General features: G+C 33.2%; 1 protein-coding gene and 1 pseudogene across 1 annotated transcript; both read left to right on the plus strand.

Moving 5' to 3' along the window:
• Positions 1-7330, plus strand: LOC129924749 (uncharacterized). The gene is made up of 8 exons (XM_056021262.1): positions 1-6; positions 131-277; positions 1708-1762; positions 2513-2564; positions 2667-2734; positions 5301-5576; positions 6119-6204; positions 7076-7330. The coding sequence occupies exons 1-7, from the start codon at positions 1-3 to the stop codon at positions 6130-6132; spliced, it is 618 nt and encodes a 205-aa protein (XP_055877237.1). The 3' UTR covers positions 6133-6204; positions 7076-7330.
• LOC129924750 (peptidyl-glycine alpha-amidating monooxygenase B-like) lies at positions 6159-26806 on the plus strand (annotated as a pseudogene).
• Positions 26807-27501: the final 695 nt, after the last annotated feature.

Below are 27501 nucleotides of genomic sequence, written 5' to 3' on the forward strand. Positions count from 1 at the left end.
ATGCTAGTACGTTGATGCTTTTTGTATGTGTGTGCAACAGACACTGAGCGTGCTCTAAGATACGTTTTTTTTTTTTGGTCAACTAGGTGGCTTGGAGAAGGCGGAATTTATCTAGAATCTAGATGTATAGGTAACACAGTTCACAAGCTATCATAGCTTTTTAGCCCCTTCCCCGGAAAAAATATTCAGTACTGACTTTGGGGCCTTTTTCTTTTGTCAGACTGTGTTATATATAGACTATAGAGATAATAGACTACATAGATTAAAGATACTTAGAGTAAGTTAGATCAGCGCATGTTTTGTTTTTAGGTCAACCAGGTAAACTGATGTGTCCTCGAATGCCTAGGGGAGGGCGGGATTATCTAGATCTATATACTTAATATAGACTATAATCTATACGTAGATCTAGATTATATAGATCTAGATCTCATTCTATAGTAGCCTTTACTATCATGCTATGATTTAAACGTATTTTTTAAAATCCTTTTCTTTTTCTTAGAAACAGGTTAGACTAGCACTAGGCCTACTCACTGTTAGATCTAGAGATGGTAGACCTAGATTCTAGATCTATATAGACTAGACAGTCTAATATTCTTATAATATAAGATCGATCTAATTATCTGATCTAGCTAGACTAGAATTGACTAGATCTGATCTGAATGGATTGTCAGGAAAAAAAAAGGATTTAGTCGGCTTAGTGGCTTATACTGTAACTTTAGTTTGTTCTTAGTCTTAGTGAAGTAATACTATTATTAATAGTAAGGCTAAGGTACTAAGCCTAACTAAGGTGTTCTTGTTTTAGTGTTATGGGTTAAATTGGTTGTAGTAGTAGAATATTGTAGATCTAGACTAGTTTATTGTAGTGTGTTTGTGTCTAGTAGATCTAGTATCTAGGTCTAGTATAGTACACAGTAGTTGTAGTGATTTAGTTAGATAGTTGGTTTTATCAGTTTGTAGATAGTTGGTTTGGTTAGTTTGTTGGTGTTTGGTAGTGGCGTAGATTTAGAGGGTTTTAGTTAATTTCTGGGTTCAGTTGTAGTGGTTAGTGTATATATATTATATTTTATTATTGATTTATTTTTCATGTAAATAAAGTATCGTTTTATTTTTAGTATTTCAAGTAAAGTTTTTGTTCTTGCTTTCATTTTAAATTTAGTTAGTTTAGTGTAGTCTAGTTGTCTGGTTACTTAGGCGACTCTAGCCCCTTGGTCGCAGACCGAGGTACACAGATTGAGCCCACCCAGTAGCGCTAACATCTGCCTACTGTTATAAAATTTAATGTTGAGCAGAGAGAAAAGGTCTCTCTTGCGCCTCCTGACCTGCTCACATGTTAATTCACAGGACATCACAAACACATAATAACAATATGTCTTGAGCATAGGTTGTTCATCAGCCCTAGACTTGGGAAGGGAGGGGGGCGGGGGGGGGGACTTTGTTCTCTTCTTTTCAATGTCAACATTCCTTCTCAGTCTAGTCTCTAACAGTGCACACCTACTGCACTACTTGAATGGTGGTGTGCATGGCAGGGTTATAACTATATATAGATAATAATAAATAAAACATGATGATTGTTATTCTATACTGATTTATTTTCTTGCAAAGACAAAATAATTTTTTAGAATAATAATAATAATAAAAGTCATGTGACCTTCACATTCCAATATTGTTTGCATAGTTTAAATTTGTTAAAAAAAATTTTCCCTATAGCCTGATGCCTACTTATGTACAGGTTATCCTGTTGAAGATGAGGAATATTATATTTGTAAGTCAGTCACACTTTTACTTTGTGTTGACAATGTTAATATATTACTGTAATATGCATGCCTGACTCATTCTAAGACAGGAGATCTAAACAGATCTTATAGCTCACTGTCTCTTTTGAATTTGCAAGTGTTATTCTGAGAAATGCTTATCTCAATTCAGTTGAAGAAACAAGTTGAAGTTGAAGAATCCAATGCATTTTATGTGTAAATTTAGTCATGAATGTTAATCAATGGCTTAAACTCTGCCAAGTCATTGGTTTTCCTGGCTGATTCAAGCAGCCCATTCCATTCTCTAATGGCACTAGGAAGAAGAAGCACTTGTACAAATTAGTTACTACATCCTAAATAGCTTGTATCAACCAAGTCCAGCACCTGTCATGCTAATATAACTTAAACTGTTGTAAAGAATACCATAGTTAGTTCTTAAGTTTTATAGAGTCCTCTCAGGATTTTCCCTCAATCTCTTGTGGCTTGAAACTGCTGCAGCTTGTTTGGAATTGGGAGTACTAGATAAATATTCATATTATATAACTACACAATGGCTACAAAAGCTAAAAGTTCACCTAACTAAAAGATTGTTGATTGATGTTACTACTCAACTACTTTGTATTGTGTTTGAATGTCACTTTCTTTCTGTCTCATGAAATACTGCATTCTTCCTTAATCTTTGGACTTATTATTATAATTACCTTCTATCTACTTAATATAGCCTGTAGTGTTGTGACTTTGACTCTTAATATTTTATGTAGATTCTGAGCCTACTGATTATTCAAGTCTTAAGATATACACCACATTTCAGAAGTAAGTTTTTAAACCCTTACTCTTGTATTTTAATTTGTGTAATCATTTCTATTGAAATGTCAACACTCTTATTACAACCATTCTTTCTGCTCCAACTTCTAGGCCTCAGTTTGTGGCTGGAATATTTCTTTTGGCTAGTTACTGGTTTCAAATTCCACCCCAAGTGTCATGTAAGTATTGACATTTCATGGTAACAATGTAACAGTTCAACAGACATGCACATTATAAGAGAACCATGTAAGAGAAGTATGTAATAGCTTTGTAAGAGAGATATATGATTAAGTGTAAGAGAAGTATGTGATAGCACTGTAAGAGAGATATATGATTAAGTGTTAGAGAAGTATGTAATAGCACTGTAAGAGAGATATATGATTAAGTGTAAGAGAAGTATGTGATAGCACTGTAAGAGAGATATATGATTAAGTGTAACAGATCTATGTGATGAAACTGTAAGAGAGATATATGATTAAGTGTAACAGATCTATGATGAAACTGTAAGAGAGATATATGATTAAGTGTAAGAAAAGTATGTGATAGCACTGTAAGAGAGATATATGATTAAGTGTTAGAGAAGTATGTGATAGCACTGTAAGAGAGATATGTCTATGATTAAATGTAAGGGAAGTAATCATAATTTTCAAAATTATTTATTGACCATAAAATGTAAGAGCCCTAATATCTGGTCTTTTGGAATTGTTGAGAAATGTAAACTGTTTGCTATTCTTTGTATATTATAGCATATTGTAGCATATCCTGTAGATATCAGCTGTGCTTTCTAAAAAGAGAAAAGTATATTCCCCTTTGCATATAGAGCACACGCTCATGGACTAGGTAAAACATAATTTTTAAATTATCTTTTTTTTTTTTAACCTAAAACAATTAAACTCCAAAATAAAAAATATTTCTTTAAACTTAAATATTTTTATTTTTAAACTTAGGCAAAGTTATCACAGGTTATCAATACAATGGGACTTATCATGAATAGGCAAAGGGAATCCCCAATGGCCACATGTGAGTTAGTTCTAATATTGGCACTACTAGTGACACCAGCATTAGTTTGATTTATTTTCTGCAAGTGTAAACTTACAAAAGTCTGAAAGTGTAAACTTACAGCGGTGTCATACGGCCAACCGGCATCTTATACCATTTCTTTGCCGATGACTCACAGTTATATGATACCCTCAGAGGTGTCGCATCTGGCAGAGAAAATCAGTGGTACCGTTGCAAGGGTGAGCGATTGGATGGTTGAAAATAAACTCAAGATGAACGAAGACAAGACAGAAATAATTAAGATTGGCACTAGGAACAATGTCTCAAAAGTTGAAAGCACAGATTCTCTCTTTATCATGAACTGCCATGTTCCTTTTGTCCATGTAGTGCGGAATCTTGGAGTTTTCTTTGACTCAACACTATCTTTCGACCCACACATAAGTCAGCTCTGTAAAGGTCTTTATCTGCAGCTGCGCAGATTAGACCAGATCCGACCATATTTAACAACGGATTCAACAAAAACGCTAGCTGTGGCATTCATACTCTCCCGCCTTGACTACTGCAACGCCGTGCTAGCAGGTATACCTGATGACAAAATAGCCAAGCTGCAATGTATACAGAACAACGCCACTAGAATAGTCCTTAAAAAAACTAGACAAGATTCTGCTACTACGCTCTTGCGCACGCTCGATTGGCTTCCAGTGAAAGCGAGAATCGATTACAAGGTTGCCACACTTTGTCATCAGTGTATATATAACAACAAGATGCCCTTGTACCTTAGCGAACTGATTACTCCATATGTCCCCCAGAGAGCCCTGCACTTAATGGACTCAACGCTTTTAGTGGTGCCAAGTTTCTCCCTCAAAAGCTACGGTCTGCGGGCTTTTTCAGTTCACGGACCAAAGGTTTGGAACTCACTCCCCATTGATCTCAGACAGACAACATGCTACACCACTTTTAAGAACATTAAGACCTATCTGTTTAAAACTTTTTTAGATTATCTGTCATTTTAGCTGTCGTGTTTGTGTTTGTAATCTTATTACAGCGCCTTGAGCCTACATTTTGTTTGTTAACAGCACTTTATAAATAAAATTATTATTATTATCATTATTGAATAGCTTTGGTTCTAAGAAAGATCATTATGGCTGAAGAAGCTACTCTTACTTCTTTATCTAGTACATGAAGTTGAATTACTTTCTAGTCATAAATCTTAAAATACAAAGTTGCTTTTTTTTTTTAAATATTCAACAAAAACCACTAAACAAAATTGGATACTAAAAACAAAAAAAATGAATCCACATATTAATTTGCTGCTTTTTTTTTTTTTTGCAATAGCAGTTTTTTAGGTTATTTAACAAAAAATTATTGTTTAAAAAGTTTTCCTTTTTAGATCAATTTTTACATCTAAGCCTCATGTATTTAAAGAGGAGTTTCATTTGTCTACATTCTATTGGCCCACAATGATACTTCTTTAAAAATAAAGTTATCACATGTTTACAAATATAAATCCAAACCCTTTGAACAGTTTTAGTCTTAGTGGGAACTCCACAAATTTCTCTATTTTACTATTCCATTTTTCAACCAGTCTAAATTGATTCCATATCTGATAGTCTCAAAACATCTGTTAAAGAAAAGAAATAATGATTATAAAACTCTTTCAGTTTTAAACCTTAAGTAAACACTTTTTTTTTCTCAATTGTATTATTGTTGATTTTCAAAACATTTTTTTCTTTTAATCTTGTACAGGTCAACAGGAAATGATGAGTTGTTCACTTACTGATGATAATTTCTTATGCAGGTCAACAGGCAATGATGAGATATGCAATTATTACATCATGTTCTACACAAATAGTTCTGTAGCTGACTCATCAGGAGATTGTAAATTCAATGAACTTACACCACTGACAGGAGATAACTTTCCCAAAGATGTTAGTGTTCCACTTCCACCCAATCCAGCTCTTGAAGAAGCAGCCATAGGATCTCACAACCATCCAGGAGTAAATTCCCCAGAACAAAACAATGGTCAGTTGGATTTTTATTGATTAATATCTTAGCAGTGTCTGCTTGAATCCCAACTGAGCTTTGTGTTTGCTGACTGCCTAAAGGCAGCATGAAAACTTCCATAATACCTTCTCCTCCTCCCCCCCCCCCCCCTTTGTCCATACAAGAAATTTGACAGTAGTGCACTAAGCATGCTTTGCAAGCACTATAGAAAGGCAATTTATAAAAGAATGAAACTTTCTCCTTTAAGAAAAGATGAACTTGATGAACATAGTTGGCTTTCTAAGTGGTGGACATTATTAAATGGCACTTTTTTTTTTCCTTGAGACTTCCATAAACTATTCATAAAAACTAAACATCAAAAAGTCAATTTAAAGGGCTATTTGATGGTCTTGCAAACCTTTTGTGTTCACTTCAAACCATTGCAATGCTTATGTCAAAGTCATCTATTATTTTTTAGTCTGACTTATTTGAATAATGTGAAAGTTTTAAATATAAAAGAAATAATCTTTAGAAAAAAATGTTTGGTGGATGTTAAGTTTCTATTCTACTCTACTCAACAGGAACTGTCCACTAATGTGTAAAAATGGTCAGTCCTCAATAATGTTTGCCTGGGCTAAGAATGCTCCTCCAACTGTTATGCCCAAAGGTAAAGAAAATTTAAAATAAATATTTGCATTGATGAATTATTTAATTAATTATTAATGCCATTGTGCTCTATCAAACCACATTTTGTAAGAATTGAACAAGGGAAGACTGACTGAGGTCTTATAATCCATCCATTTATTTATACATGTTAAACCCTTTAACAATAAGCTAATTCTTTTTATGTTATTTCAAAAGACCGCATAGTTTCTGTAGCTGGAGAGACTATTGAAATTGTGCAAACCTTTAAATACCTTGGTACTATCCTAGACAATAAACTAAATTTTACTGCAAATACTGATTATATCAGCAAAAAAGGGCAGCAAAGATTATGATTACTAAGAAAACTGTCCTCGTTTAATGTTAGCGAAAAGGCCTTGGCTATGTTTTATCACGCTCATATCTGCAATATTTTAAGTTTCAATATCACTGCCTGATATGGCAATCTGAGCATTAAAAATAAAAATAAACTTTATAGAATCCTAAATGCTGCTGGTAAAATCATTGGCAAAAAACAAAACCCATTTGGGCAGTTGTTTGAGACAAACATCTATAAAAAAAGCCATCTATAAAAGATCCTCGAAATAAAGAATCACCCTTTGTGTCAGGATTTTGTGATTTTACCATCACAAAAGAGATACAAGACACCGATAGCAAAGACTAACAGACACAAACTCTCTTTTGTTCCCCTGGCAATCAAATCATTAAATAAGAACAATCTGGTATAAACTTTGTCACATGTAAATTATGAGTGAGTCTGGTGTGAATGTACACTTTGGTTTCTTATAGTTATAATGTTTTTGTTTGGTGTAATGCACAAATTGTAAGACCAATTTCCATACGGACAATAAAGATTATTATTATTATTATGTTAGAAATGAACGAGTAGTCATTCTCTGGCGCTGCCAGGGTCGAGTTTCGCTAAAGAGAAACAAAATTCATCGTAGTCCCTTTAACAGTTTCCACTGAGGAATTTTCTGGTGATGTGGCAGGTCTGCAGCAGTACCGCCCTCTGACAGGCAATGAAGATGTTCCTAGGAATGTTAAGGGCCTTGAAGGTGTCTGTAAGGTCAGTTGTTATTATCCCCTCGGTTGATATAACAATGGGGTATATTGTTATTTTGGACAATTTCCATAGACGCTTAATCTCCAAGCCTAGGTTCCCATATTTTCTTTGTTTTTCTATCTCATTTTTCTTAAATTATGAGACAGTGGTACGGCGATATCGATAATGGTAGCGTTTTTTTCTTTTTTATCGATGAACAGCAGATCCGGGCGATTGAAATCTACCGTTTATTATTATTATTATTAATAGAGATAACCAAAACAAATGAAAACTGCTTATCCTTATTATTCAAAACCAATATCTCAAAGCTCAAAATACCTTGGAATTATAATATTATATTCATATTATGGAATTAATTTAGAAATCAAACAAATCATTAGAGCTTAAAAATTATTAAAAGAATTTTTTAGAAATCCAATAGGAACATACAACTAAAATTCTATTTAATCTTAGCATTATAAGTTGATCAGGTCTAAAATAGAGCTGTTTAGTTTCTAACAAATGAATGTTTACAATTACTGGAGTAATACCAAGAGTAAAGTTACTAGGAGACAATTCAGAAGTAAAGTAACAAACAATATTACACAAGAAAAATACGTAAAAATACTTTAAAAAAAAAAACAAGCTTATATTAAGTGTAATTGTATCAATTAGTTTGGATCAGTCATGTAATTAAATTTGTAATAGATCTAGACTAACAATAAGTCTGTGCGATTAGAAATATTTCTACCTATTGTTTTTGTTTAGCGCAATTTCCTGCCCTTAGCTTTCTCAAGGTACTTATGGCAGCCTCTTTGTGGAATAGTGTGGTGGCTTGTTTGAACTCAATGGGGACCATATTCACCTGTTGCTTGCAAATCCACTTTCCACAAAATAAATGTTTCCGAGCCGCCTCGTTGATACCATGGGAGCTGGAATCTTCAGAAGTCTTTCAACAGCTTGTTTTGTATTTTTAAACGCTTTTAGCATTTGAAGGCTCTTAGCATAATTAACATTTTGCTTTTTAAAGTTCTATCTTCAAATTGTTCTAAATCTAGTTAATTTAATCAAGGATTTTTTTCTATTTTTCTTATTATATACTCTTCAATGCTTACTTACAACCTTCACTTCTAGGCCCCAGTATGTTGCTGGTATATTTTTGTTGGCTAATGGCTTCACCATCCCACACATGTAAATTGTAAGAATTCTTAAATTCTATAGACTATTTTCAGTAGATATTATTCCAAAGAAAAAGCTTTTTTTTGTTTAATGAAATTTAATAATAGTTGAATCTTTTATTTAAAACATTATAAACACCAAAGGACATACATTTTTTTTTTAAATTTCAGTGTACCCTGTAGATATAAGCTGTACATTCAGAATGGACAAGAGTATCTTTCCCTTTGCCTACAGAACACATGCTCATGGATTAGGTAAGAGTTAGAATTTCTCTCTTTTCTCCTCTTCAAGATAAACTATTTCACTTCCTTCACTTCCTCATGTCTCACACACTAACTAGAAAATGAATTAGGGTCTTCAAACTAGATCTAGGTAACAGCCTTGTGCCTTTCAGTTCTCTTCCACCATAACTATTGTTCCAGGTCGAGACATCACTGGTTACCAACACAATGGTTCTTATCATAAGATTGGCAAAGGAAATCCACAATGGTCACAAGTGAGTTAGCTTGACCATATTATATTAACATTAAGAAATTATATGTAAAGACTAAGCAATATTTTCAAGACAATATCGAGCACTGTCTATTATATCCTTTTATAAGAAAAGTTCACTTTTAAAGCAATGTCTAGAATGTACTGATATTTTATGTTTTAAAAAACAAACTATATTGTTATATTCATATGTTTAACTAGTTGTTTATTTCTTGTATACTAAGTGATTGGTTTTCATGTCTGTTTTAGGCAACCTATTCCATCTCTTTAGAGAGTATACACTTTAAGGCACTGCACATTTTAATGGGGTTTTTTTTACATTGAATGATCATTAAAAAAATATGATTGCTATTCCCAAGACATCACATTCTTTCATAGGTAAACAAATGTGTGATATTTATTTGCTAATTTCTTTTTTGTTTTCACTTCCTATGTAGGCTGCTAGATGTACTTATAACTCAAGTTCAATGGATCATGCTGTTGGTGTTGGGTTAGTGTATTGACTTGTATTGTATTTTCACCTCATTTGTATTTATTTTCTAAATATGTGTGCTGATAATAATTTAACCATTAGTTCAATAATTATTTTATTATTCATTCTTTTTAAATGTATTATACTGTGTTTAACAAGTCATGAAAGGATTCTTTCCAGTCATCATCATTAATTTAAGGTTTACAAGTAAAGAGGGGGCAGCAGGGTGGCTGAGTGATAAAGTGCTTGACTTCCGCACCAGGGAATCCCAGGTTTGACTCCTGGTGAAGATTTGGAATATTTAATGTTATGATCTTTGGGCACCTCTGAGTCCAACCAGCTTTAATGGATACCTGTTGTTAGTTGGGGAAAAATAAAGGCGGTTTTCATTATACTTGCCACATAACACCATCGTTAACCAAAGGCCACAGAAACAGATGACCTTTACATCATCTGTCCTATAGACCACAAGGTCTGAAAGGAACTACATTTTTATGTAGGAAAAACTTTAAAGAATTAGCCCTCAGAAAATATACAACTTAGTAAGGGACTTGACTGTAGCATTTGTATGAATCTAATGATTGACAGTCCGTTAAGTTCCTTCACTCATTAAAAAAATGTGCCACATGACCTTATTTTTTCTGATCCTCTTGTAAATTAATAATGTGCTATTGAAATTGTAGTTTGTATACCATAATTAGAAGCAAACTAAATAAACCCAACTATTTAAAATTCTTATTGACAATAAATATATCCTTTTGCAGGTCCAAAGGAAATGATGAGATGTGCAATTTTTATATTATGTTCTACACAAACAGCTCTGTGGCTAATCCTTCATGGCAATGTGGCACTAATGAACTTCCACAACTGACAGGAGATAACTTTCCCAAAGATGTCAGCGTTCCACTTCCACCAAATCCAGCACTTGAAGAAGCAGCCATAGGATCTCACCACCATTCTGGCATGAATCATCCAGATGAAGCCAATGGTTAGTTTTGTAGCATATAGAAGCAATTCAATTAATTGTTTTGCATTGTTAAACCTTAATTTTGTTTTGTTGTAAATAGATTTTTTTCTTGAGCAATTGGAATCAGCATTTATTTGTATTACAAGTGATATATTGAATACACTGTCACTTTCCAGAGAACTTGTACCAAGACACAAAAACTCAAGACATATTGATGCCTGGTGCTAAGCCTAATACAGTAAGTGTTTATGAAATATAAAGAAAAAAGGTTATCCCACAAGCTGACATTCAAGTTTTAGATGTACTAAGAAAATATTGTGATGGTTGCTGGTATTTTTTATATTCAGTCCTGTGTTATTTCTAAACAATTCTTTATCCAAAACCAAATTTTTAAAACATGGGCTAACTTTGGAAAACATTTTTTTCTTAATCAAGATATTGAAGTTTAAATTAAAGGACTTATTACAGTAGCATCTGAACATTTCTCATCATAAAAACATTGGGTTATATTAATTAATATTTTTATTAAACTTGCTTAAACATAAATGTATTTAATAAATAAACAATGAAGTCCTACCTAGCCATGAAAAATTATTAATACAAGTGTGTCAGTAATCTAGTCAATTAATGTGTTTGTGAGATGATGTTGTTTCTCTTGTCCTGTAGCCTGACACCTATCAATGTAAACCTATCTAGTTCTAGAAGAGGAGCTTTATATTTGTAAGTCATCTCCAAGTCTTGTTGACTAAACTATAGTTACAGTGGTGTATATGACATACACTGAATAGTTAATTTTAAAAAAAAAATCATGTAATATATTTAATGGTATTCAATTATCTTGCTAATCAGATAAATTTGAAGCTCTGGCCAATGCTGCCACTGCACACCACATGTTGCTGTATGGATGTGATGGTGAACCTTTTTCTACAGACAGCATCTGGTAAGTAAGAAGCTTTCAGTTTTTAATGGTAAAGTTGTTTTTTTTTAAAAATAAAATCCAAATAGTAATGAAATGATTCTAGATAATTAATATATTTTATTTGTGACAAAGTGCTTGACCTTCTAGTTTGTAGCTAAAAATAAATAAGAATGGCCTCCAGCTTTTGCTGTATTAGAATTATACTTTTTCTCTTTCAGGAACTGTCCACCAATGTGTTAAAATGGTCAGCCTACAATAATGTTTGCCTGGTCTAAGAATGCTCCGCCAACAGTTATGCCTAAAGGTAACAAATAAACAGTTGACATGTTTTAAGCTTAACAAACTGACTAGAAAGAAACAAGTTTGTTTTTCAAAATTCAGTGATGAGTGAAGACTTCTGTTTGAGCAATTCACTTGTTAATTGATGGTGGAATTGCATTTCTGAACTTGTTATTAAATGTTAATATCCTCTCACCCCATCAATATGTAACACTTTTTTAAAATTTAATACTATAACCTAGAAATCTTTTTCTATGTACCTGAAATTGATTTTCAGATAGGATATTTGCTTATGTTTTTGACAGTAAATGGACTTTAAAGAGCCTGGTAATGGTCCATTTTTAAAAACCTGCATAAAATATATTTCAAAATAATTTTTGTAAAAACGCTATATTTCTCTTCAGCAAGCTGACAATTTAAAATGATTACATAATATTCTAAGATCTTTGATAAACCATTTTAGTATTTTTTCTTCTTGGCACTTATGTGTTGGTGACTGCGCCTTGCCATTTTATTTCGAGAGTCTTGCACAAATACCTGAGACAGACACTTTTAATGTGGCATTTAAGACATGTATTCTTTTGTATATCTCTCTCACTGCCACTGAGGCATGTACTAAGCATAAATGCAATTGGTGAAAACCAGCTGGAAAGGTTTAACAATAGGTTAATGACCTGTCAAGAACTATGTTAGGCTAAGAACATTACAAGCATGCTGAAACTCAGATATAAGCTCTCAGTAGTCCTTTTATATTATCATCATCACATGATGACAGGTCAGAGGGATTTATCTGTGAAGAAATTGAGTTAGGCATACTATTGTTGAAATGAGAAGATTACTGAAACTTTACAGATCAGACTATGCCCACCTGCTCTCCATTGAAAGTATTTTAACACAAGTAAGGGCTCAAGGTAGCAAATGTAATTTCCAAGATATAAGCTGCATGATCTGTGATAAAGTTCTGAGTTGTGTTCTTAGGAACACCTGACCAACTTAGTGGTAAAACATTGAAAGGAGGTTCATTAACATATGCAGTGCAGTGAACAAAATAGTTTGGCAGTAATGCATTAAGAACATCTGGGTTAACATTGACAAAAGAAATAGAACACCTCAACAAGATACACTGAGTGTTTCATTGGGAACGTTTAAGTAGGGAGAACTTATTCTGCAATTCTTTCTATTAATAATCCATCATGTTGCTTGAATCACCTTTACAAAAGGTTCCTTTTCACCTATTCCTTACTATTGCTAAAAAAAAAAAATCTAGACTTTAAAGTCAGTAAAAAAAGTCATTGAAGATCAGATTTCTCCTGTCTCTACCATTACTTGTCAATACTCACACACACAACATGTAGGAATTAAAATGTTATCAAGAATGTCATGTTCTTTCTTTAAAGGTGTAGGTCTCAGGGTCGGCAGGAAAACATCAATTAAGACTATTGTACTCCAGGTACACTACGCAAAGATTTTTAAGGTTAGTTTTATTTACTAATATATAAATGTAGATGAACCTATAAAATTGTATTCTATATAATTATTGGAAAAAAATTTAGACAATGTATTAGAATGCATTATGGGGGTGAGGTGGCTGAGTTGTTAAGTGCTTGGCTTCCAAACCTGGCGTCCTGGGTTCGAATCTCAGTGAAGACTGTGATTTTTAATTTCAGGATTTTTAGGGCGCCCCTGAGTCCACCCAACTCTAATGGGTATCTGACTTTAGTTGGGGAAAGTAAAGGCAGTTGGTCGTTGTGCTGCCCATTAACCATTGGCCAAAGAAACAGATGACCTTTATGTCATCTGCTCTATAGACCACAAGGTCTGAAAGGGAAACTTTTCTTTATTAGAATGCATCATTGAAATGATTTGAAAACTCAAATTCAGATTTTTTTCCTTATATGAACTTAGTCATAGAAATTGATTAGATGTCATTTTGTCAACTAAATTTTTATTATTTCTCCTTCTGCTAACATTTTATTTCATTATGTTTATCTTAAACAATATTTCATTCAGTGATGTTATTCCATAATGTTTTATGTAACACTTCAATCTATTTTCTTTAGTAACTACCAATATATTTCAGACTCAGAACCTGCAGATCACTCTGGACTTAAACTTTACACAACCCACCAAAAGTAAGTAGTTCATCTTGAAATAATTCTCTTGTATTAGATTATTATTGATAGATTTGCCCCTCCTCACCCCCCCCCCCTGGAAAAACAAAAAAAAAACTGCATGTTTTGACACCTTGTATTTGTCATCTTCACTAGGCCTCAGTATGTTGCTGGTATATTTTTATTAGATTCTGGGGACTTGGGGGTTATTGTAAGTTTTCATAATTTTTTAAAAATATTACATTGTCTGCTTAACAACTAGTTTACTACTTTGAATTGTATTAGAAGATAGTGTGTGTGTGTGTAAATTATGTTAAACCTTTATGTATGATGATGGCCAATAGATTACTATGAACATTGCCAAATTCATTTCTAACCATAACAAAAATAATCTGAAAAAAAAAAGTAAACTATCTTCAACTCTGAAGGAACATCCGAAACATGTAAAACATTTTACAAACATCATATCTCTTCTAATTTTTATTAATTGTAATGTTCTTCAGGTACAGTCATAACTGGTTATCAATACAATGGAACGTATCATGAAATCGGTAAAGGAAATCCACAATGGCCACAAGTAAGTCTTAAAGTTACCATATTTGATATTAAATTATTCTAACATTATATGATCTCATACAAACTTACACTTAAAGTGCCACATGTTTATGATATGAAATGTTCTTTCAATTTATTTTTTTTTAAACAAATCTAAAGGCCTTCTATCCAGTGAAGGAAGTAATTGAAGTCAAACCAGGAGATGCTTTAGTAAGTCTGATATAAATATATACCAACTGTAATGTCAGCTTTTCTTTTTCTGAATTATTATTAAAGCTCTTATGGTATTTTTTGTCTAAATTTGAAATGTAACTTATGTTCCAGGCTGTTAGATGCACTTATAACTCAAGCTTGATGGATCATCCTGTTGGTGTTGGGTGAGTTTCTTGAAGGTTTAGCTTTTAACTCTAAAATTTAAACAAACTAACTAAAAGTAGTCAAAATTGCTGAAATGTGATTTCTGTTTACAAATTCTGTCATCAGCTACATAATTTATTTTTTTTAATAAAACATTCATCTGTAATATGGACACCTAATAAATAATTGTTCACTTACTGATGATAGTTTCTGATGCAGGTCAACAGGCAATGATGAGATGTGCAATTATTACATCATGCTCTACGCAGTTCTGTGGCTGACCCATCAGGAGAATGTGCTTTCAATGAACTTACACAGCTGACTGGAAAAAACTTTCCCATAGATGTCAGTGTTACTCTTCCACCCAATCCAGCCCTTGAAGAAGCAGCTATAGGATCCCATAATCATGCTGGCATGAATCATCCAGGTGAAGCCAATGGTAAATTTTTTCTCAAAAGCTTTAGACACAATATTTCCAATAAGATTGCATAGTCTTGTAATGTTTTCAGTCTATTGTTTGTTGGCTTGTGTTGTACATGAACAGAGCAAATTTTAAAATGTTGTTCACTATTTCTGATTCTTTTTTATCTGTAGCTGACTTTGAAGACACACAGATATTAAAGATATTGATGCTGGGAGCAAGCCCTAGAAAGGTAAACTCTTTGTAATTGTTCATGGACATAAGAAGAGAGTGAAGATGCTTACAAGGATTCTATTTTAATAACCTTTTGGATCAATTTAGTCATATTTCTCTAAAGTACTAAGAAATTGAATAAGGAAATCAAAATGTGTAATTTCACAACTGAGTTAGGAGTTGTCAACAAAAGAGAAATAGTTGAATATCTTAACAAATTTAGTTTCTATTTTCATACTTTTAGTTTCTGCCTTTATAAATAAACAAATATTTCTACAAAATCTTTGTTGATATGGTGCGCAAAGGTGCACGCGTTCAATATAATAAAGTATCATTCTCCGCCATGACACTAATGGTTGTTGTTTGTTTATTGCTGACTGTGAACCTAGATCATAATTAACATGGTGGCAGCGGTATATTAATGATCAGAGGTAATCATTAATCAGTATATAAAGGTTAATTGTTTGCAATAATAAATAGACAACAATTCAAGGCTACGCCGTGCAATGGCAGCTAGAAATTTCCTTCCTGTACCCGAGCCGCTCGAGGTAGAAGGAAACATGGCCGCTAATTGGCAAAAGTTTCACCGGAGCTGGCGAAACTATGAGTTAGCCATTAAATTGTCGGAAGAATCAGAGGAGGTCAGAGTGGCCACCTTTCTAACAATTATAGGAACAAAAGCGATGGACATATATGATGGTCTTGAAATTGAGAAGGGAAAAGAAAGAAAGATGGAAGAAATAGTGAACAAATTTGAAAGTTTTTGCATTGGAAAAACGAATGAAACTTATGAGCGGTATGTGTTCAATACGCGTGAACAGCAAGAAGGCGAGGACATTGAAAAGTACATAACAAATCTGAGAAGACTAGCAAAAACGTGTAGTTTTGAACGCCTGGAAGATAGCTTGATTAGAGACAGAGTAGTTCTTGGTATTAGACATGAATGCCTCAAAATGAAATTGCTACAAGATAGTAGTCTCACATTGGAAAGGTGCAGAGATATTTGCAGATCATACGAGACCGCCAACAAACATTTGAGACAAATACAAACCGACCCTCCAATCATTGAGAAAGTATCAACACCTTCAAGAACAAACATTCAGAAAGGTAAATGCAGGTATTGTGGAAGGATTCACGAATACATTAAAGAAAAGTGCCCTGCATGGGGTAAAATGTGCCTAGCATGCAAGGGGAGACATCATTTTGCTGTGATGTGCAAAAAGAAAATTCAGCAGGTGTCAGATGATATGTCTAACGATGAAAGACAGCTACAGTCGGACACAAGAGATGATGTCATGATGGTAAAAAATGAATGGGTGATGTCTTTGGAGAACCACAAAACGAAAAGGATGACAGCAGTTATGACAGTAAATGGTCACCGTGTAAGGTTTCAAATGGATAGTGGAGCTGATGTAAATACCATCCAGGAAAAATACGTAAATAAGAATCAGATAGAAAAGGCAACGCAAAGATTACTAATGTGGAATAAGACTGAAATGAGACCCATAGGGAAAGCCACTCTAACGACGAGAAATGAGAAAACTAACGAAACATTTGAGGTGGAATATATAGTTGTACCAAATAATCTAGCATGCCTTCTAGGTCATGAAACTTTAACAAGAATGAAGTTAATCAAAGTCAATAAAGATAGGTTCATAGCATCAGTAGTGAATAACCAAGAAGAAGACTATAGTCCAAAGTTTACTGGTGATTTGGGTGACTTAGGAGAAGTGTCTTTAAAGATTGATAGCAGCATTAAGCCCAAGGTTCTGCCGTGTAGAAAGATCCCTATTGCTTTACAAGAAAGAGTTAAGGAGGAGTTAAAGACCCTAGTGCAGAGAGGAATCATAGAACCAGTGATAGAGCCTACAGAGTGGGTGAGTCAGATGGCAATTGTGGAAAAAGCTAATGGAAAAATTAGGATCTGCATAGATCCACAAGCCCTGAATAAAGTTTTACTAAGGGAATTCTATAATCTTGCTACTTTAGATGACATATTGGCAGATTTGAACGATGCCAAAATATTCAGCAAATTGGATGTGCAAGAAGCTTTCTGGCATGTCAGACTAGACACAGCGTCATCTAATTTGACAGCAATGATAACCCCTTTTGGTAGATACAAATGGAAACGATTACCATTTGGACTGAAAGTGAGTTCAGAAATTTTTCAGAGACGATTAAATCTATCACTAGAAGGACTGAAAGGATGTTTCAATTACGTTGATGATATTATAGTGGTAGGAAGAGGAAGAACGAAAGAAGAAGCACTCAGAAATCATGATATTAACCTAAGAGAGCTGATGAAGAGATGTCAAGAAAAGAAGATTAAACTGAACCATGAAAAGTCTGTTTTTAGAACAGCTGAGATTAATTTTTTGGGTCATATTATTACAGAAGCAGGAATAAAACCAGACCCGAACAAAGTATCTGCGATTTTGAGTTTGAATGCTCCAAAAGATATTTCATCAGTCCGAAGATTCTGTGGCATGGTTCAATATCTTGCAAGATTTGTTCCAGATTTGTCGACAGATTTACAGCCCATAACAGAGTTGATCAGAAAGAACACACCATTTGTTTGGTCTGATCAATGCACACGAGCTTTCAACAAGATAAAACAGAAAATATCGACTCATGGCACATTGATATATTTTGACCCTAACAAAGAGCTTACATTACAAGCAGATAGTAGCCAAAATGGGTTAGGAGCAGCGTTATTACAAGATGGCAGTCCAATAGCATATGCTTCTAGATCATTAACTGATACTCAGAAAAGATGGGCACAGATTGAAAAAGAATTGTTAGCAGTGGTTGTTGGTTTGGAACGTTTTGACCAGTATACGTATGGCAGGACAGTTATAGTTCAGAATGACCATAAACCACTGGAAAACATCCTTCAAAAACCACTCAGTTCTGCTCCGAGAAGGCTACAAAGTCTAATGATGCGTCTTTATCGTTACGATATCCAGTTTCAATATGTCAAAGGCAAAAATTTGTTCATAGCTGATACTTTGAGTAGAGACCCATCAGAGGAAAAGAGTGATATCCCTGATGTTTGTGTCAATACAGTCGGACTGGCAATACCAGATGCAGTGCTGGAGAAAGTCAGAATCGAGACAGAGAAAGATAGAACAATGCAAACACTTATTCAGTATATCCTAAATGGATGGCCAGACAAACATAATAGTTTACCTGAACTCAAACAATATTTTTCACTAAGAGACATGTTAACATACGAAGACGGACTCCTGTTGAAAGGAGAACAAATAATCATACCGATATCACTTCGCAAGGAAATAGAAGAAAAACTCCATGCAGCACATCTGGGAGTAGACTCAATGAAAAGAAGAGCAAAAGAAACAGTTTTCTGGCCTGGATTATCAGCTCGAATACAGGAAATAGCCAACTCATGCTACATTTGTCAGAAAAATAAACCAGCAAACCAGAGAGAAGAATTAATACATCACGAAATAGGTTCTAATCCGTGGGACAAGATTGGAATTGATTTATTTCAAATGTGTGACCAACAATATCTAGCCATAGTGGACTATTATTCAAATTTCATAGAGGTAGAAAATATGCAGTTGACAACAACACACGCAATTATAAAGAAACTGAAAGTTTTATTTGCAAGATATGGGGTGCCCAAAGTTTGTATATCTGATAGCGGACCTCAGTTCACATCGGAATATTTTTCCAAATTTATGATGGAATGGGGAGTGACTCATTTGAAATCTTCTCCAGGACACCATCAATCCAATGGAAAAGCTGAGTCAGCAGTTAAAATTTTGAAGAACATAATGAAGAAATCTAGAGAATCAAAGTCAGATGCTTATGAAGCTCTTCTGGAATTTAGAAATACTCCAAGGCAAGACACAAATCTAAGCCCAGTTCAGATGTTTTTTGGTCGGATGACTCGAACACTGATACCAAACAAAAGGAGTAACATTAAGATTTCTACATGTCAAGAGAACATTATGAGAAGGAAAGAAAAACGTCAGATGAGTGTAAAAACATTTTATGATAAGAGGTCAAGAAATTTAAGTCAGCTGAAAACTGGACAGATGGTCTATTTCCAATCTCCTAATGACCCTACATGGAGACGTGGAAGAATCCAGTCTCAAGTCAATCAGAGAGCTTACATTATTCGAGGTGACAATGGTGCAGTGTACCAAAGAAACAGAGTGCATATTAACCCGAACAGAGAAACAGAAGAAGATATATTTCCCGATACTGATAACAACATACAGGACAATAGAACTCAGGATCAACACATTCGCCACTCATCAACTCATCATTCCCTGCGACCAAGGGATCAGTTGAAGAAACCGACAAGATTCAATGACTATGTATCTTAATGGACTATTGAATGTTGATTTTTAAATGTGATATGTTTCATATTGATTGAAGCATATACATGTATGTTACGTTTAGTTGTTTATGTTGTTGTTGTTTTATTTTTTTTCTATGATACTCCCCGAAATGTTTTAAATTTTTTTATTTTTTTTTAAAGAAAAGGGGATGTTGATATGGTGCGCAAAGGTGCACGCGTTCAATATAATAAAGTATCATTCTCCGCCATGACACTAATGGTTGTTGTTTGTTTATTGCTGACTGTGAACCTAGATCATAATTAACAATCTTTATTGTGTTTTCAGCCGGATTCTTATTTATGCACAGCTTACCATGCACAGGATTTGGAATCATATATTTGTGAGTGTATAATCCACATTTTTTTTTATGATAAACATAGCCTCTTTCTATTCTTTAGAAGATTTCACTAATTTAATATAATACAGTATAGGCTAAATTGTATGTTAAGCAATACAGCAAACAAGTGACTGAAAGGTTATTAAGTACAGAAAATGTTATTTAAAAAAAAATCATGATGAAAGCAATTGACTTTTATTATTGATGAAGGCATAAAGTCTGATTTGTTGTTGAAATAGAGTTCAAAGTATATGTTTCTTTTTTCCTTGTTTTGCATTAACTTTTGGGTGCCTAAGTTTTTATCTTTGCTCTGAAGCCAGCCTTCTCCCCATCATTCCCATTTCTTCAACAAGAAGATAAAACTTCTCTTACAAACATTTATTGGTATTCTGTATAGTAAAGAGCTTAAATCATCGCTTGCCCTGAAGTTGCTGTTTGTCCAGACAAAACCTACTGCTGGCTTATTTTTTTAAGTATAATGGAAACATCTTTCTTAGCGAAAATTGAAACAAGTATATACTTAATATAGGATCTTATGTACATTATGTCATAGGCCTTTTTTTTGCTGATACCTCAAGTTAGTTTTGAAGACCTATTTTAACTCTGGGAACTCTGTAGTTACTGTTATGAGTTTGGTGCTTTTTATTTCAGATAAGTTTGAAGCTGTAGCTGATGCCAACAGAGCTCATCACATGCTGTTGTATGGATGTGAAAGTGAAGCCTATTATCAGTAGCCAGTTTGGTAAATATTTTCATTTGTGCATGATAGGTAATGCAAGGATAGTCATTGTAGTGTGTTGGTGTAGTGGTGTATTGGTTGTGATACGGTGGTGAAATGGTGTTCTGTTATATCTGTTCATTATTCATTAAGATTTTTTTAAATGTTTCTTTTAGGAACTGTCCTTCAATGTGCAAGAATAGTCATCCTGTGATTTTATTTGCTCGGGCTAAAAATGCTCCTCCAACTATCTTGCCTAAAGGTACATTAATAAACTCATTGTTATTTTAATTATTAGTTATTGGTATTGAGAGAAATACATTCAATTGAAACTTTTTTTGGTTACTTAATGTTCTTTGTATTATCTTAGATGTTGGTTTGAGATTTGGCAACAGAACATTCATTAAAAACATTACTAAACATTAGTACTGCAAGTTCACTATGCTAGGATATTTACTGGTGAGGAAAGAGAATGTAACCATATACTTCACTATAGAAAACTTTGTAACATGTATTGTCTATACTTTTTATTTTGTATAGTTATACTGTTTTGTTTGGTGTAAAGAGATTTTATCAACTCTCTGTTTCTTAGTTAAATAACTGAAAACAAAAACCAAAATGTCTTTCTTATTAATTGAACAGATGCTGAAGATGAAGACCACTCAGGTTTGAAGATTTATGTCACACACAAAAAGTAAGTCAATCTGATAAAAATAATTAATTATAGGCTGTTGTAATTAGAACTTTTTTTTAGAGCTAACTTGGCTGTAAACTTCATTTTGTGTTTTCACAGGCAGCCATATGTTGCAGGAGTTTTTTTCTTGGCATCTGCATCGTTTACGATACCTCAAGGACATTCCTGTAAGTACAAGCCTAGTTTGTTGTGTCTCTATCAATATATCTCGCTAGTGGCATGGTTTTATCTGGTCACTTTAAACTTCTCCCATAATGTAGAATATCAGCATTAAACAAGACTCAGAAATGTACTTCATCATTGTTTTATGCCATTTTTTAGGCTAATCAGCCTCTGTAAGAAATGTAAATCCTCCCTCCCTCCCCCCCCCCCCCCCCGGCTGAAAAATAAAAGTGAAGGATCACTGTTTTATACCATTTCTTAGGCTCTGTTAGTCATTTTTGACATTTCTACAAGGCTATCCACATGGTTGAAGTTCAAACAACCTTGACCCAACAATTACTTTACTCAGTCAATTACAATTACCCACAGTTCTCCACAGTAAATGACAAGAGACCTACAGTTAACATTTAACCCTCAGAGACCTGCAGTTAACTTTTATTCTTTTTTTTAAATATTTAATATTTAATAATAATTTAATAATATTTAAGATTTTTTATAGAAAAAAAGGCTGTAACATTTGTATTAAATTTATTAACAGCCTTCCCTGTGGATGTCGGGCTGTAGATTTTCAAAAGAAAAAAGTATTTTTCCATTTGCCTACAAGCCACATGACATGGTTTAGGTGAGAATATCTTTGTTTTTTAGTCTAATATAAATAGTTTAGGCAAAAATATAGTTATGATTTTAGTGTAAAATATGTGCCCATGGTTTTAGAGGAGAATATCTTGGTTTTTAGTGTACAATACATTCCCATGGTTTAGGTTTTCAGTGTGTACTAATGACACAATGGTGTTAAGTTTTTTTAGTCATGTCAAATTTTGTTATCTTTAAAATGACAATTCTAAATATACTTGTTCTTGTTTAACTGTCATATTTTGTTAGGCCGAGACATCGCAGGCTACCAATATAATGGATCCTACCATGAGATTGACAAAAGACACCCTCAGTGGCCACAGGTCAGTACTAGTCCATTCACTTATCTAAATACTTCATTCAATGTGTCCCTGTAAATTTGTAATAGTTTGTAAAAATTAACTATTTCTTGCAGTTAGTTTTAATTGAAACCATTGTCATGGGAAACTAAAAAAAATTACTTGGTGACCTTTTCAAATTGTGATTAATATAATTTTGTTTCTCTTTAGGTTTTTAAAACATCACCAGGTCAGACTGAACCAAAAATGACACTAGGACAGAAGTTCCAGCATGGTGAAGATACAAATCTTTTTTGTAAACCTACTGATGTAGCTGTTCTTATGTCTGGAGAGTTTTTTTGTATCTGATGGGTAATACTAGGCTTTGCAATTAATTGTTATTATATATTGTGTCAGCAAATATTGCTTTAAATAAATGAGTCCATTGATACTAATTAGGCATTAGAAAAATATATTTTACATTTGTATTTTGAATTATGCAAAAATAAAAAAAAATCTTGATTGTTTTATTACAAACCTACTTTTTGTACAACAGGTACTGTAATAGCAGAGTTCTGAAAGATGGAACTTTTTTGATGTCCTTTGGGAAAAGAAATGTTCAGTTTGGTGGCAGGTAACTTCCTAAATATATATCTGATTCTTAGTTTGATGGGCATGATTTTCAAGTCATGTTTCATGATAACAATTTAAAATAATATATGAGTTCTTAGTTTGATGTGCCTAATTCTCAAGTCATGTTTTGTTATAACAATTTTAAAAACTCTTTTGTCTTTAGCTCCTCCTGTTGTGACATTTGACATCCCTCATAGCATCACTGTGTCAGAGGAGCATCATTTGGTTTGTGTGGCTGACAGAGAGAATAATCGCATACAATGTTTTGATCTGGATGGAAATTTCAAGCAGGTCATCAAACGCCCAGAATTTGGTCCACGACTGTTCGCTTTAGAATATTGTCCTGCACATGGTATGTATGGGCTATGTGTCTGTAGAAATAGGTTTGGTTACCTTCTGTTCATTATCTGTGCTTTGTATATGAACAGCTAGATTAGCTTTGTTTATTTTATTGTCAATGAACGTTGAATGATGTAATACTGAGTTCTTACTTCCTGAAGTACTCTAGACACGTGACAAGACAAACACTATACGACTGACTCAAGTCCGTTCAGCAGACAACATGAAGTTTATTTTACAAAAATAATAATAATATACTGCACTCCTTGTTAGTGCTACAAGTCAAGAAATAATAACAATCCTATCCGCATAGCAGCGGTATCAAAAGTATCCAATACGTTAACAACAAATCACGTCCGCATCTCAGCGGGCAACACTGTGTAGAAATATAGATTAACTAATACACATGTCTCAAAAGACCACTGGCAACAACTGCCCACAAGTTACTTTCTAACTGAAATTACTACAGACTTTTCTAAGTCGCTACTGTCCATCCCGGACTAAAATATTACTTGACCACCCAGTCCAAAGAATAACACTTGACTTCTAACTTGACTTCAATTGTCTGCTTGACTTCACTGACTGACTTCAAAGTCAACTTTATTCATTCTACTTCCTGTTTTCTACATCAGGAATTCCACGTGTCTTTTAAACTCTTAACATGACGTGAACTTTAGATCATGCAATGTCAGCTAAGACTGTGACATTTATATAAAGCTCAAATACTCTTTCCACTAACTATACCACTAGATATAAAACTATAAAACCAGATACCATATGAATTGTATTCAATAGCCACATTTTGTGGTATGCACTTCGAACTCATCAGGATTGTTTTGAGTTTGAACACTGCCATCCCCTGTTATCCTGCAGGAGGTTTGGGTTAGAACATAGTTATGTTTAGTTCTGAAGGAACATCCAGAACTTAAAAAAAAAAGCAAAATAAAGATTTTAAGCTAAAATAAATTAGGTTATATAAATGTGCTTAGCTTGGTAGGTTTTTCCCCTTATCAGCGTTTTATAAAGTTCAAACTATGTTTCTACTGTTTCTTCATTATTTTGTAAACAAAGAAAAATGTTACAATATCACCATCAATATTTTATTGTAGATTTTGGTCAGTAGTTTGCTGCATTGTCAAACAGCTCATTTTTTGTTCTATAGGAGGTTTACTGTATGCTGTGAATGGTCCTGCTTTTGAGATTTGTTGGAAATGTGGAATGTACCAGATGTAAGGTTCTATTTCATGTGACAACAAAACTCAGCTTGGTTTAACTACAAATAGCTAATCTCTCTCTCTTTCATTGTATCATAATTTATCAAAGTTATGTTTTATTTATTTATTCTTTTTCAACTTTTACAAAGTAAAAATGTTATGAATGAAAAAAATTGTATTTTTTTTAAATTTAGTTACAGTTATATTGAATAGAATTATTTATGTTAGCAACTTTTGAATGCATCACATAATTTTAATTTAACACAGAAACTGAAAATCATTTCAATTAAAGATTGTTGACTGTTGTTTCACCTCAGATGAATTGATTACATTTTAAGAGGTTATCAGATATTTATATTTATGACATACAATCTTTTTGTTATGTTATGAGTTGTTTTTGTTTTTATTTTCTACATGTTTAGGGTATTAAGTTCTAGTGCATACATATGTAGATTTCAACCCACATTTTTTTAGTTCTTACTTATGTATTTATGTATTTACATACATGTACTAAGAACTAATGTCTTTTTTTTATTAAAATCATTTGTATCATGAAATATTCCACCTGATCTTTGGCAACTGCATTTAATTTATGTAATTGTTTGATTTCTTTCTGGAAATGATCTGCTGTTTGAATATTTTAGTTTCAGCTCAAGGGCTGTGATAAAAGTTTAAAAAATTTTTTTTTTTTGGATTATACACTGTTTGTGTGAAATTACAACTTAATCATTTTTTGTGTGATCTTTATATATTTGAACCAATTTTTGTTTTAAATTAGCACAAGTTAAATCTGTTGATCAGAATTTTTTTCCTTGTAATAGTTATATTTATACTCAAACCCATTTGATGTTACTTCTGCAAAGATTTATAGACACTCAGAGGAAATGATAGCATGGTAGACACAGCTAGACTTTAAAGGCAGAGTTTTGGAATTCAAACTAAAATTTTAAATAAATCAAAAACATTGATAAACAAGCTGTTTACTGCTAGTTCAGTGCATCAATCCATTGTCTGCCTTTGCTTTAGTCTTTTGTTCTTGATTTCTATGCTGCACTGTGTCAATAACTTAACTTTTTAAAGCAGTTCTATTAATCTCTTTCAAATACTATTTGCTTATACTAATCAGAATGTAAGATTAAATGGGTTTGATATTTGTTTCAACTGGTGATGGTCCCCCTAAAGTATTGTATTAGTACTTCAAAACTTACTTATGTACAGTTTCATTAAGCCCTAGCCTTTATTTTTTACTTATATTTTTTAGGCTGTTGAAGGTTTATCAATTTTTTTTTTTTTATCTGGTGGAGACATTTAACAATTTTGTTTTTGACACAAAAAAAAATTCAACTTGTCTGTTGTGAAAAATGAAATCAAAAGTGAATGATCACCTAGTCTTTGAAAGTTCAAAATATTTGTACTACTTTATTTATGTCATGTACTCACATAATATTTGTGGATGGCTGCCTGGTCGTGCGGTTTGCTCGCTGGACTGTCGTTCGGATTTATCGATGGTCGAGGGTTCAAATCCTGCCCGCTCCCATCCCCCGTCGTCCTGCGGGAGGTTTGGACTAGGAAGTAAACTATCTTCAACTCTGAAGGAACATCCGAAACATGTAAAACATTTTTGTGTGTTAGTGTTTGTCTTAACATGTTGATGTTGTTTTGTGATATCTATATCAACATTGTCTCTTGTTGGTGGGGTATGCAAGACATTGGTTCTATGCTGTTGGTAAACATTTCTCATCCTTCATTGACTTCCATTGTACTCCACCTTGCACTTAGAGTGTTTTATGGAGTGCTAGAAATCTAAAAAGTATCCCAGTCATAATAGAAATTTATAGATTTTTTAAACTAACCACATTTAGAGCATTTCATTTTTACTTTGCTCTTTTTTTATTGTGTATGTTCTTAATTGTAATCAACATCTGACAGTGCTACATAATGTTTTATTTAATGACTGAGCATAATGCTTAATTTGATTTTAATGTGGCTAAGATTCAAGAAACATGTTTACAAGTTCATTGCTAAAAACACCTGGTGCAGAGTCAATGTATATTTAATCTCTGAAATAAAATGGGACTAACAATGACTTTCAAAATAGTGATGTCATTTGTTTCTCAAATGTTAGTAGCATAGAAAACGTGGACATGTTTGATGTATTGTAAGGGATCATATGTAACAGTTATGGGTATAGAGAATAAAATACAAAATATTAAACTCATTATGTTGTTTCATTTTTCTAAAATAGATGACCAGACTTGAATAGATCCACCATTATGAAACTGTCAATCATACCTGCTTAGACACAATTTAAGTTCCCTCAGACTGACTTTATTAAAGCTAATCTTGAGATAAAACAAAACTTGATAATTTAGCTTTAAAAAAAAAATAATACCATGCTTCTCTTGAGGTTAAGAAATTAATACCTGGTTAATAGTTAATGAATGTCAGGGTAGGTTATGTTGACAGTGCAGTGTGAATAATCAAGATCAAATAGCTCTTAGACCTGAGTGGACTTATGTTTTGAAATTTCATACCTACATCATAATGAGAAAGTAATATTCTCATTTTACCAATTAAATATTTGAACCACAAAGCAAGGAATCTTTAAATGCAGACAAATATCAAGTAATTTTTTAGATTTATTTTACAAAAAGGAATGATAAATCTTCATTTTCATTTCTTAGTTGTAAAACATGTAAAAAGAGATTTAATTTGAAACATGAGAGTTTTGATACCTGCTGCTGAAAAAACTCTTTACCTATCCCTTAGTCTGTTGGACCATTGGGGCACCACGCAAGATTTATTCATCATCTTTCTCCATTCCACTAGTCTTTTACCTTAGTTAGAACCTCTTTCAATTGCAGGGCCATCCATTCTTTTATGTACTTTATCTTTCCATCGCTTTCTGTCTGC

Source organism: Biomphalaria glabrata, chromosome 2 (genome assembly GCF_947242115.1).
Source record: "Biomphalaria glabrata chromosome 2, xgBioGlab47.1, whole genome shotgun sequence".
NCBI lineage: Eukaryota > Metazoa > Mollusca > Gastropoda > Planorbidae > Biomphalaria > Biomphalaria glabrata.

Excerpts from the sequence above, each read along its gene's own strand:
- LOC129924749 (XM_056021262.1), top strand. Across the intron at positions 278-1,707 it reads ATAGATTAAAGATACTTAGA|CCTGATGCCTACTTATGTAC; the intron begins GTAAGTTAGATC and ends TTTTCCCTATAG. Across the intron at positions 2,735-5,300 it reads AATTCCACCCCAAGTGTCAT|GTCAACAGGAAATGATGAGT; the intron begins GTAAGTATTGAC and ends AATCTTGTACAG.